The 13262-nt window shown below is 37.3% G+C and overlaps 1 protein-coding gene across 2 annotated transcripts in view; it reads right to left on the bottom strand.

Moving 5' to 3' along the window:
- Window positions 1–12763, bottom strand: part of RANBP9_2 (Ran-binding protein 9) — a gene marked incomplete at its 3' end in the record, with an annotated part of 52659 nt that extends 39896 nt beyond the window's left edge. For both annotated transcript variants that reach the window (XM_051212248.1, XM_035732630.2), the window contains exons 1-3: window positions 12556–12763; window positions 7778–7898; window positions 1652–1704 (exon numbers count right to left, since the gene is read on the bottom strand). In XM_051212248.1, coding sequence (XP_051072404.1) covers window positions 1652–1704; window positions 7778–7898; window positions 12556–12721 — 340 coding nt within the window. In that variant the 5' untranslated portion in view covers window positions 12722–12763. The remainder of the gene's footprint in view (window positions 1–1651; window positions 1705–7777; window positions 7899–12555) is intronic.
- Window positions 12764–13262: the final 499 nt, after the last annotated feature.

Consider the following 13262-nt stretch of genomic DNA (forward strand, 5'->3'; position numbering starts at 1 on the left):
TCGTGTTCGGCTGTTGTTAATTGCTGTCTTCTTGTTCTTCCTATCTTTCATCCTGTCCAGTGTTTCTATACAGATCCATTCCTTATGATGCTTCTTCAGGCCCAGAACTGAACCTCTGGACACGTTGAAGTTAGTGCTTCTTTGATACCTTTCCAGTTGTCCTCCATAGAAGTTTCTTCTCCCTTCAGTAGATCCTGTAAAGTTTGCAACATGTTGTTGAGAGCTATCTTGAATTCATGGAGTTTGTCAGTATCTCGAAGGAAGGCTGTATTGAACCTCTGTAGTGCTGTTTGTCCAGTTGTTCAGTTCTCCTTTAGCTTCAGTTTTAGATTGGCCACAACTAGGTTATGATCTGAAGCTACATCAGCTTCTCTCCTGCTTCTCACATCTTCCATTGTCCTTCAGAACTTATTATTGATGCCAAAAATGATCTATCTGGTTCTCTGTGGTGTGGTCCGATGAGATCCATGTAGCTTTGTGTATACGTTTGTGTGGTAGTATTGTGCCGCCTATGATCAATTTGTTGAATGCACACAGATTTGCAAATCTTTCCCCATTTCCGTTTCTCTCACCCAGTTAATCCATGTCGTCCCATGATATCTTCATATCCGGTGTTGTCTATTCCGTTTTTGGCGGTTAGATCTCCTATCAAAATGGTGAGGTCCTTTCTTGGGCACTTCTCTATGATTGATTGCAGCCTCTCAAAGAATTGATCTTTAATGTCGTCGTTGCTATCATTGATGGGTGCATAACACTGGATAATATTCATTGTGATCACCTCCTTCTTTGTTTTGAATGATGCTTTGGTGATTCTGGATCCGTGAGATTCCCATTCTACAAGTGCATTTCGTGACACTCTGGACAGCATTGGGGCGACTTCCTGAGTGTGTGAAGCATTTTCCTTTTCGTGACCGGAGTATAGCAGCATCTCTCCCGTATTTAGCCTTTGTTGTCCAGCTTGGGTCCAATGGGTTTCGCTGGTTCGCAGTACTGCCAAGTTTTATCTCCTCATTTCCGTTGCTATTTCACTGATCTTCCAGGTCTCCCACATTGTCCGTACGTTCCATGTACCTATAAAAATCGTTGCTGTGGTTGTTAGAAGGGGCATCGGCCTCGTGGCTTCCGAAGGAACTCGGCTTTCACCATGAGGCGTCATATTTATTCTAAATGAAGACCTTCTCACTCCCAGAGTAGAGTTTAAATGGTTTGAATTATTTCCTCTGGTTAGGGTTTTTTAGCGAGTTAGTTTTCTACGGGATGGGGCTGCTAACTCCATGCCCAACCCTCCTCCTTTAGCCGGGCTTAGAAACTGCAATAACTCTAGAAGAGCTACAGGCAGAGTTTTATATTCAATAAAGAAATATTTTTAGCCACAATACACTTTAGTATAAAAATAGACATTTGTCGTACCAATATTGCTACATTAAAAAAAAGAGAACAAAGCACGTTTATTTGATTGTTGTTTTATTATCCCCACACCGTTCATATTGATCAATTGTAGTAAACTAATAAACTCCTCTGACATAATGATACTGTTCATACATTTATTTTCTTACCATTATATCAAAACAATAACCAAAAATAAAGTAAAAATCAATACATTGAAAAGGAAGTAAACTGAACATAAAAGATCAATGAATCGATAATTTACCTGGCCATTCATTTGTAGATGAACGTGATGAACATACACCCAAAGCAAGTAAACTGAGGGAGAGGAAGATAGTATAATGAAAAAGGAGAGTAAATAGAATAAAAATTGAGTAAATGACAATAGTACCATTACTAATAATATGAATAGTAGCAATAAATATGATGTACGTAAGTAAATATAGATTCTACTATATATAGTGTAACAAAAAATTGGTACAATTATTTAAATACTAAAGTGAAAGTGAACCTAGCTGTTAGGCTATAAGCTGATAATTATTAGGAGAAAGTGATGACTAATTGTTCAAAAAGATTAAGATAACTCGCTCACAATATACTTGAGTATAAGCCACACTTTAAATGTGAGGATTAATGATATTATACAGTAGTCAAAACTGGAGTAAATGGAATGGAGTTTGAACCTGGGGAGTTGCATGCTCTAACCGATAAGCCACCGATCAAAAGAGTCGTATAAATACTGTCTGGCATTAAGTCACAAATAATTTTAGTCGTAAGAAATACATAGCAAGACATTCAGTTGTATTTCAGTATATTCTAGTAACTAAAGTACCAACAGTTACAGAAAACACTTCACATTTCGATTAAACATATAACTTATAAGATTAACAGATAGAGAAATTAGTGGGATATTGATTACGAAGAGGAATTAGATTGATGACTATTGTTCCAGATTTTTGGGATGAGGATAGACCACTACTCCATCTTTCTTTGAGAGAATGTCATTAACTATTTCATAATTCCAGTTTCTTCGGTGGGTCTGAACACCTGACTCATAACCTGATGGGACGGTCTTTTACGTTCCGTTTGCCTTTGTTGTCCATCATTGCATGAACTTTTAATCAGTCCACTTTCAGATTTTATTTTTCCATCACGTTTGAAATCTGCTGAGATGAGTTTCCAACTACTTCCGATGATAGCTTCAGAAATCTACTTTCGTGTATTCACGAAAAATACTCTTGATATCCTTATCTTAGGACTAAGCTATAGGGATTTCGATCAGATTAGTTTATTTTATGTAAGAAATCAATCCCACACCTATTTGCAATTGATTGATCACTGTGTGGTGATCAATGTCATGTATGCCATGTCCTTCTTAGTGCCAAGCGAATTCTATCGACCCAGTTACACTGTGACCACCAGTCTAGGTGGTCACATAGACTGGGTCTTACTGGACGTAGGAAAGACGCTGTCATCTTACGAAAACAATTATTCTACTGACTAATAAATAGTCTTATTTTTAACATCTTTACATTCGGGAGTTTGAGTCTATAACCTGATCATATGAGTGGCCGTCACCCGATCACTTATCACTGATTTGATTTATCGATCAGCAGTATATTTATTCATTTCAACAGTCCGGAACTCGTTTATTAAACTGCTCCTCCATAAAAACAACTTTATTGAAGTCATTCTGTAAAATGACCTTGGTTCAGCGTCATCAATTAATATACATCCACATCATTAGAAATGTGAACCAGTAGTGAAAAATAGGCGACTAATTAAAAGCTTCACGTATTGAAATCTGTAACACATAATGATCATTGTTGCAATCACTTCTTCAAGACAATTTAAGCTAATGCTTGAGCCCGTTAAATTTAATGAAACTGTGGTTGAATTAATATTTAAACAATGATATCCTTTTATTTTGTATTGTTCTGTCTGTTGCAGCTATGCTCAGATAACCGCCTGTTTCTTGCAAACACTAACTTTAAGCATAAGGAAAAACATATTTTTACATGGTGACCCCCTAATTCGTCCCAACGTTGGACCCAAATAGATCACATCGCTATCAGCTACCGATGGAGGGGCTCGATAGCAGACTGTCGCTTGTTCTGGAGCACACGCCTAGATTCAGATAATGCTCTAGTGAGAACGCGTATTTTTCTTAATCTTACTGGACGTAGGAAAGACACTGCAAGTAAACCTCTCAGGGTTCTACTTAGTGATACCCAAGCTAAGGATATGTTTCACGAACAACTAGAAAAACAGTTAGGCAGCCATGTAAGTGATGCCCACCCCGAGGCAGCGTGGAACGATATCCGAAAAGCTATGAAAACAGCAGTGATATCTGTTAGTAAGGTAAACCATAAGGTTAGGGAGAAATACTGGATCTCAACAGTACCTACCGCACTGATAGATGTTCGAAAACTCATCCTATCTGGCTATGAACATGACGAAGAGCGGAGTCAGCTTGAGCGCAGGCTGATAACAAGCCTACGCAATGATGGAGAACAGTGGTGGGTAGCGACAGCAAAAGAGATGGAAAAGGCAGAGGCAATGGGTAACAGCAGACAACTGTTCAGACTTTTCAAGGAAACCGGTATTAGGAACCCGACTGTTAGCGAAACTATCTCTGAAAAAGATGGACATATTATTCATTCTCAATCCAGGAAAGCAGACCACTTTAGGGATCGATTCAACTGACTATAGCCATACTTCAGTTTCCCAATTGTTAGGAAACTGGTACTAGGTAAGGATGGCAAATCAATTGATGACGTAGTGAAACTTCATCAGTTGAGATGGCTGGGACACGTGTTACGTATGTCCAACCACCGATTGCCCCGACAAGCGATGTTTTAAGATGTAGGAGTAGGTTGGAAGAAAGCTAGGGGCGGCCAGACTAAAACATGGCACAAATCCATGAAGTCACTGACAAGTAGACTGAGCCATGTTCGTAGGTGAAGATTAACTGGTTGGGATCCACGAAACGATAGCAACCGACAGCTAGAGACCTTGAATGACATGGCTCAAAAGTGTCCTCCCAAATCCTAACTTTTTGAATTTTTCATGTCCCTTTTATATCTCTTTCATAGTTTATTTCACCGGATTATACTCCTTGAATAACATCTTCAAACCCTAATGTTCCCGAATACTGCTTATACTTTTACTATCTCTACCACAATGGGATTTGATTCGACAATCGTATCTTTGTGCCAATGTGGTATGGCAACTTGAATCGATGTACGTACATACGAAGTTCTACGTTGTTGCCGACTGACTGACATATGTATTGCAGATTTATTGTTTAAATCGTATTGTTTTTCAAGGGAATATCATCAATAGAAACTCCAAGAAATAAATATTATGTAAATATCTTTGCATGAATAAAAAAAATACTGGCGGAGATGAAAAAATCTTATAAATACTAAGATCTGAATCAACCAGAAAATCATAGACAATGTAGGACCTGGTACGAATTTGCATCAATCCAAGTTGCCATATTTTATACCAAGCACAGCAAGAGAGGAAAGTAACGAGAGAGATAAAGTGTGAATGTAACTGTACCACTAAAACCGACATTGAACTATGTTCTACGTCAATAGATCTGAAAAATAATATATCACTATAAGAAAACTAAGGAAACTCCAGTAGGGTGGAAGAAATCGAGGATCAGATGAATCAGGAATGTCACCAGTCTATGATGAAGTTATTGATTGAGTCAGGTTGCCAGATGCAAACTACCTGGTTGGGATTTGTATTTATTTTCTTTACTTATATGAACATATGAATATTGGTACAAAGGGGTACCCAATACATGTGCGCCACATAAGTCACTTGGTTTGTGTGTGGGCATGATACTGCCCGGATTCCTAGATCGAAGCAAGTGGTTTTCTTAGGGGCCACATCTAGAGCCTTCGACCTAAAGGTCTGATCTACAAAGCAGTGGAGCAACGTCGGAAGATGCAGTCCCATGGTAGCCAGTGACCAACGATTGGTTCATACACCATTTGTTCCTTCAGGATTCTGGAGCCCATGTGCACCACTGGTTTGGAATCAGGGTTTCCCAACTCTTCTAAGTGGACTCTCCGTGTCCACTGACCCGGTTAAGGCGCCGGACATTCGCTTTTCGTTTTCTTAATTTCGTAAACAACATCCCTGCCAAGAGAAGGCAGTGAGTAGGACTTCCATGGTAGTGGCTGCATACACGTGGCCACGTGAGAGCATTTCGAAAGGGAGGGCTGACTGACTCTCCCCACCCTCGGCCGTACCAGGGTATTTGGGGACAAAGCGGTGTGTGTCGGCCGGGAATCGGACCCGGCCAGCCCGCGTGGCAGGCGAGCATTGTGCTATTGAACCACCGACGCCCAAAGTATGTGCTGGAGGTGGGATTCGAACACACGCCCACATCGTGGACCAGAACACCCGGAAGGCGCCTTAGATTGCTCGGCCACTCCGATGTGTTATAACCACGATCAACGATTGGAGACTTCGATAGCATGCCCAGAATCTTTTATAGTAGTCTAGGACACATTCGCTCTTCATCTTCCGATAGACTTTGGACTCTAGTATCCGTTTATACATACCATTCCACTAGGTCTTTTTGAACAATATTCCGAATTCATTTTTGTATTGGTTGTTTGAATCTTTCCACTGATGTTTAGGACTGCGATCGACTAGTCTCTCGTTGACATATATGCATTCTATGAGGATTTCTTTGAGTCACAAGCATTATAAGCAGAGATGGATGGCGGCTAGTAGTGGAATCCAGGACGCTCGTTTCGTCCTATTTGGGGCTCCTCAACTGATTGTACCTGCATCCCAGAGCTGACGTTCACTCCGGGACAGGTACTGGGTCCGAGCCTCGGAGTTAACATCAACTCTGGAATGCAGCTACAGTTAGTTGACGAGTCCCAAATAAGACAAAACGCGCGGCTTATATCCCACTGCTAGCCACCATCTGTTGTAACTGTGGACTGCAGATTAGATGCGCAGCGAATTATCGATCGGATTAATGATACGTAAAACACGTAAGAACAACCTAGAGTCCCGATTGGCCCTGCTTCCCTGTCTAGCCCAGCCAGTTGAGTCCAGAACGCAAGTTTCAGCCTCGGAGATATGAATCGTTATATTTCAAACATACTCTGTTTATATACCAATCAAGCAGACCGCATCGCACCATAAAATAGAAAACAACATTTGTACAATATTTGACAAGTGAAATAAACATTGGCCAATAGGAAATGTCCATTTAAAGTCCAATGACACCATTAGACTTAACAGGATAATTATTGGTATATTTTTCTGAATATCCCAACACCATCCATCTCTGCCTATAATATTCCGAATGTTTAGTCTTTCTAATCATTATTGCTACTGAGTTATTTTGATCTATTTTGTTATTCATCTTATTATTTTTAGCTTTTCGTGCTAATGTGGCATGGTAACTTGAACCAGTGCACGATTGTGCTAGGGTCTACGTTGATGATTGACTGACTGGAAAAGCTCGGCTAAGTTTTGCGAACCTTAGTCATTTGTGGCATAGGCGAGGTGTCTGTCTGCCAACGTTGATGCGACTATAGTGAGCATCAATTCACTTTGTTTTAATTCATCGCTGTGAAATATTACCTCATAAAGACAGAGCCTTCTAATCAGAATAAATGAAAACACCACTCCGTTTTCGTCAGTTCGGGTTGCTAACCAGTATCACTAACTCTCACACAAAGGCGTGTGGCTTAAAGCCGAGTACATAGATCTGCAATTAGTGAGTTACACTATTATTAGACCATTATAACTGACAGCATAAAACCCCAGTCAGTCAGTCATCAACAACGTAGAACTTCGTACGTACGTACATCAGTTTGAGTTGCCATACCACATTAGTACAGAGATGCAATTATCGATTCAAATCCCGTAATGGTAGAGGTAGTAAAATTATAAGCATAAAACCTAGTATAGACTACCAGTTAAACCTCGATAAAAATAGGAAGTGCTCCTTTCATAGTAATGAAATCGAATCTACCATAATGTAAACGACATATTCAGTTATGCAAGAGACGAACAAAGATAAATGTTATGAGAATTAGCAAAATTATACTACTCGTTCGACCGATAGCCTAGTTGAACACCGATGAAAATAAGACATATAATGAACATTTTCTCTAACATCTTATTTCCAAAAGGAAAACGCCACTGCGCTGTATACACAAAGTTAACGATGTAACTTAAAACGTATCAGTAGTTGGTCTGATTAACTGTGAGAATGTTAACACTTGTGCCACAGGTGTGTAGAAAAAAACAAATTAGACTGGATATGACTAGAAATTTGTTACTATTAAACACAATTATTCAAGAAATATATATGAAGGTGATGGATATTAAGTGTACTCACCCAGAACGACTTTTAACATTAACGGTTATCTCGAAATAATAAACGCTACATGAAACTGGAATTGGGTGATCAGCTTTTATAACCACAGGTAAAACAGTTTGATGTACATGTGATCTCATGTCTATATATGATAAAAATTAAAAAAACAAAATGAGTATATATAAGACTGGAAATTATACATGTGACTGATATGGTTATAAAAAGTTTCTAATTATATCAGCAAGCGTTGATTTTATTACAAAATATATAGGTTTACTGAATAATCATACATCGGTATCATCGTTAAGGATATTTTTCTAAAAACAGTGCCGATAGCGTAAGATTACAGATCACAAGGTAACCAAAATAAAAATTACATATGCACCTTGAAGAAAAAACTTATGTACATTGATAAATCGGTCAGTTAGTCAATTACAAAGCAGAACCTGTATGTATGTACATCGGTTTAATTTGCTATACCTCATTAGCACGGAGAGATGAAGATAATAGACAGGAAGCTCTGAAATGAAATATCGTGGTAGCTGAAACATCCCACCCAGGTGTATATGTAGCCTTGAAGGAACTGGTGCTTTCCCTGGGATTCTAATCAGTCTACTTAAAACCTATTGATTTCCGATATTTTTAAATATGTTTATTCACATTATGATGTTTATACATTATAAAACAAATATTTCTTTTAGGCTTATTCTTACTTCGTTATGTACACGTGACAAACGATAAACATGTTTTCGATTTCCTAGAGTTTCACAACAAAACAATATACGGTTAAACCGACATTACTAGTTCAGAGAATAGTTTAAATAAGAACCAGGCGTTAGAGCAGACATATTAGGAGTTATGGCTAATCTCGCACAACGGGCTTAATGACTATTAAAAAAGAGGTATCACTTCAAAAGGTTGCCAACGGATAAAAGCAACGACTAGAAAACGTCCGCTTAGTTCGCTTTCTAGATGTATATACCTCGAAATATTAAATAAAATTCACTAACAACTTAAAAATCATTCGATATCAGCGGAACGTAGTTACCATAATTAGTATCAATAAAAAAACAAAGTAACAGTGGCAGCAATGATAGATTGCCAGAAAGATATGGAAATAAATGAAAAGTGAAACCGAGAATAAAACGCATGAAGTTACAAAACATTTACGGCTACTAAAATGATCTTACGTCAGTGTAATTTATTTTGGAACATTTCTTACGATTTCCAACTCATTATTACGTTCGTTTCGTGGAATGCAAACAGTAAACATGTGTCTCTAAAAGGCTCATACAAAGGATAAATAAACTTATGAACTTAGACCACATCTCTAGGTAGATGGTGAAATATCAACAAGAGTTTATTAGATTTTAAAAATTCGGTAAAAAGGAAATTCACATAAACATTAATGGACAAACGTATCGTCAGTCAATGTACTCTGTACTAATGTAAAATTTTGATAAATGACTATTATAAGGAAGGTAACGATATTCAACAATTCATACATTTTGACCACACTTTGGGAAACCACTAGAAGAACAAATTTGATGTTAGACCCAAGTAAGTCGCATAATGAGCTTATAGCTGTAAAATAAGCAATTTTGTCCATACAATGAGTGTCAGTTATAATCAACATAGAGCCTAGCACTTACAACTTGAATGCAATAGACTGTCAGATTACTTATCTCAATAATCGCTGTCAAATTTTAGGAACAGGGAGTATACATCAATAAGTAAGACTATGGAACCTTCAAGATAAGTTACTAAAAATTACTTACACATTCTAAGGCTATCTACTCACAAAAAACTGGCAAAGGCAACGATAGGATCAAATATCTATAAAAGCCGAGTAAACTATAAGGAAAAAGGAAACTAGCTAAGTAACTTATCGAAATGGTATTAATTTCCAGTCTGAAATAGTTGATGGTTCCTGAAAATCTATGCTAGTGACAGATGTCGATAGTTTCTGACAGTTTTTGGACGGACTTACCTATCACAATGACCAAAACAAAGTTGAGCGGTTAAAATTCCTATTATTTGAGATCCTGCTGCCATATCATGAAGTCATGTTGAAGGATAATACGATTAGGAGCAGCTACACACTCATAGTGTGAATAATTACAGTGATGGAGTCAGGCGGTAAGATTGTTCAATTAGTTGTGAAAAGATATGACGGAAATGTGTTATTTATGGGTCGACGGTTTTAATTGCACAGTATCTCAAATTTAGGAAAATAACCAGAAATTAACAATCCTATGAACAAAGTATTTTAAATTGTTGTGAATCTTTCTTAAAATGATAGGATGTACGGTAATGGAACCAAGCGATAAAAACCAGTGTTTCGAAAGTGGTTGTATCTTGCATTATTTCGTCACATAATATCACTGATCAATGTTTGCATGGACCACGAAATGTCAGACACCCAGATTGAGTAGTTGGAACGCATTACAGACCTACATACTACCAAAACAGTAGGATCGTAAAATTAAGAACCTAACTAATCTCAAACAAATCCAAGTATGGTTATCACCTTGAAATTCAGTCCGATGTCCCATGACAAAATTTAAGGACTCGTTGACCATTCTATGTAGACCATGATGTACAAGAAATTCTTTAATTATTCTTGCTTGTTTCTATTGGAATATTCAATGAATAGACAAAATATCTGCGAAAGATGGATTAGTGACACTTATCAGATGGCAGAACGAAGTGTGAGGAACATTTCAAACCCACTTTGGTCATATCTTACCATAAAAAAACCATGGCCTGAATGAAGTTGGAGATAGACAAATAAAGTTTAATTACTATCAGTCAATTGTCCCAGGCAAAATTCTTCCGGGACATTAGTCGTTATCATATGTAAAATTAACAGGGTATGGCAGTAGTTCTTGAAACTACTGATTATAAATGTGGGTCGTACATTAAACTGTAAACATGAACCTTCGAGATAAGAAGTAGAATTTAGGTATGATCATTTAAATCAATAACAGTAATACACACAAACAAACAAATGGGATATAATCGAAGTTATTTCTTTTGATCTGTTTACTTCATTTTTGAAGTGGTAGTTTAGTAGCTAGAGTGCTAGGTTTTAAACTAATCGAACCTAAAGTCAAACTCAGCCCCATTTTATTCTGTTCGGACAACTGGTTAGTATCGTTAACTAACACAAACGGTATGGCATAAACCTGAGCATATAAATCTATACTTGGCACATGGGTTACATTATGACATACTCTATTTCTCTTTACATCAACCTGGTATTTTATATCTATTTATTCATCATAGTGGTACAGCAACGGGATATCAAACAAAAGTTTGTGTACTGTGCTACAGATCACTTCTATAAATTAACAGTATGACCTAACAGTCAAAATCTTCATAGATTGAGCGGAATTGTAACTTTTAACCGAGTGGCAAGAAATATCTTGAGTAACAGATTAGAGCTTCACTGAAGTTAGTTTATCATTCTTTAAAAAGATGCGGCGACATTAATAACTCTATCAAATACTTATGCTTCCGTGTTTCCACTGAATTATTGTTAATAATTGTTTCATTGACGTTAACAGTATAGGAACTGATGGGAACGTTAACAAGTTCAAATTTTGTGTGGAGAAATAATGATTTTATTTCGTGGAATTTCAAAACAACTTGCAAGTAAGCAAGCCCTAACTTACTGATCCTAATCTAAATTATTTTCTGTCGTAGAGTTTAAACTTAAATCATTATTTTACAAGGGTAATGCTTTTAGTCTCCCATTTAGTTGGTAGCTCATCTTTAGTAATAATGTTACAATATATCTGAAATTCAATTATGTATTATTACTTTTTGTCATGATTTTTGACTTATTTTCGTTCTTGTTTATTACTAGGCGAGCCCTATCTATTACCGCGGTCCATCCAGTGTATCTGCCGACCACTTTAACCCTAGGTGAAAATAGTTGACTTCGGGTTCACATGGAGTTCATCAACACATGGACGTTTAAGAACATCCACCAATTTACCCAGCAAATAATTCAGTATTATCGACGATATTTACCGTTTTCTTGCTTTCTAGTTTTTTTTTATTGACCCTTAACTGTTGATTTTAGCAATAAGCGCTTTTCTAATAACCTGACTAAAGATTTTTTCTGGTACTTAACATAATTATTCAAGGCTGTAAGCAACCGATAGTAAACTACGAAAAGGAAAAAATTTGACTATACTTGCTGTACTGAAGTTAACAAAAGAGCTTATGAAATCCTGTGGAATTTTGACGGTCTTTCTCCCATGTAAATGCTTAGTAGATAGTGCAACTTAAAGTTCGAGTAGTACAGACCTAGGGCAATGACATAGTAACAACATATATATTAACATATCACATTTCCACCCCCAAATTCCCCATCAGAATGAGAACATGCATCGATCATGATCACACGATCCCGAAGTTGAGATGTAAACTACTGAGTGAGATCTTCCTATGAACTTGGAGACTGAAGACTAATACCTAGATGAGTTGCTTCAGACGGATTGGTGGGTTCCATTGTGTGGATAGTTCTACACATTTTCGTGAACTACCATGAATTTTCAAGCTTTTCATAGGGTGAACAGTGAAACGACTGTTCAAAAAAAGATTACATTTAGTCACTAAGTTCGGAATATATTACAAAGAGGTAAGATGAGGAAATTTTCTGTGTAACATTTATAGAACAGAACTTCAGTATCATGATCTGCGGAATAAAAAGTGATAGATAACTAAATTGGAAACCTAAGTATGAATAAACAGAAGACGGACATACTACCATAAATATAAAAACTCACCAACAGCAGTACGTCCATCTCCGCGAACCTGAACCTTGCTACATTTTGAGTTAGTAACAAGGCATGTTGGAAGCTTGCTTCCCTGCATATAAGCCACAAGGTATAGCTGTTTAATGATATCCTCATTAAGCTGACATCTTTTATCATCATCCAAAGTAAACGCCATTTCTAATGAACAGCTGATTTACAACCTTGAGACAAATCAAACAAATCTCAGTGAATAAGTAAAAACAAAGTCAGGCATCGCAAAGCATTTTCCTCCATGAAGAGTAGAATCATCCCTTCGGCTTCTTAACTGTTGCTTGTATGGGAAGAAAGTCAGTTGGATTCATATCAGAATAGGCTTTCCTGTAAGCCATCAGTAATAAGAATAATAGATTGGTTAATCCGTTTTAATAATTGTCTTTTTTTCAATAAAGCTTCAGATTTACCTTGAATTCATCCGCCGACTGAGCAGATGCCTCCTGTTCTTAGAATGTCATCTTAAATATCAGTCTTAGTAGGAAAAGACATTTTCATAATGAGATCATCGTTCACTGTATGATAAGCCAGTATAAAATCAATCAGTAACCTGGAAATAAGATAACAGTAGTAAATTGAAGTTTTTTATCCTTTCATAGGGTAAGTCGGTGAGACGTTTCACCATCTTGGTCCTACCCATTGAACTCGTCCTAGCATATCGGCTTCACATTTTAAACCACGACTCG

The sequence above is a fragment of the Schistosoma haematobium genome, chromosome ZW (assembly GCF_000699445.3).
Source record: "Schistosoma haematobium chromosome ZW, whole genome shotgun sequence".
Classification (NCBI taxonomy): Eukaryota; Metazoa; Platyhelminthes; class Trematoda; order Strigeidida; family Schistosomatidae; genus Schistosoma; species Schistosoma haematobium.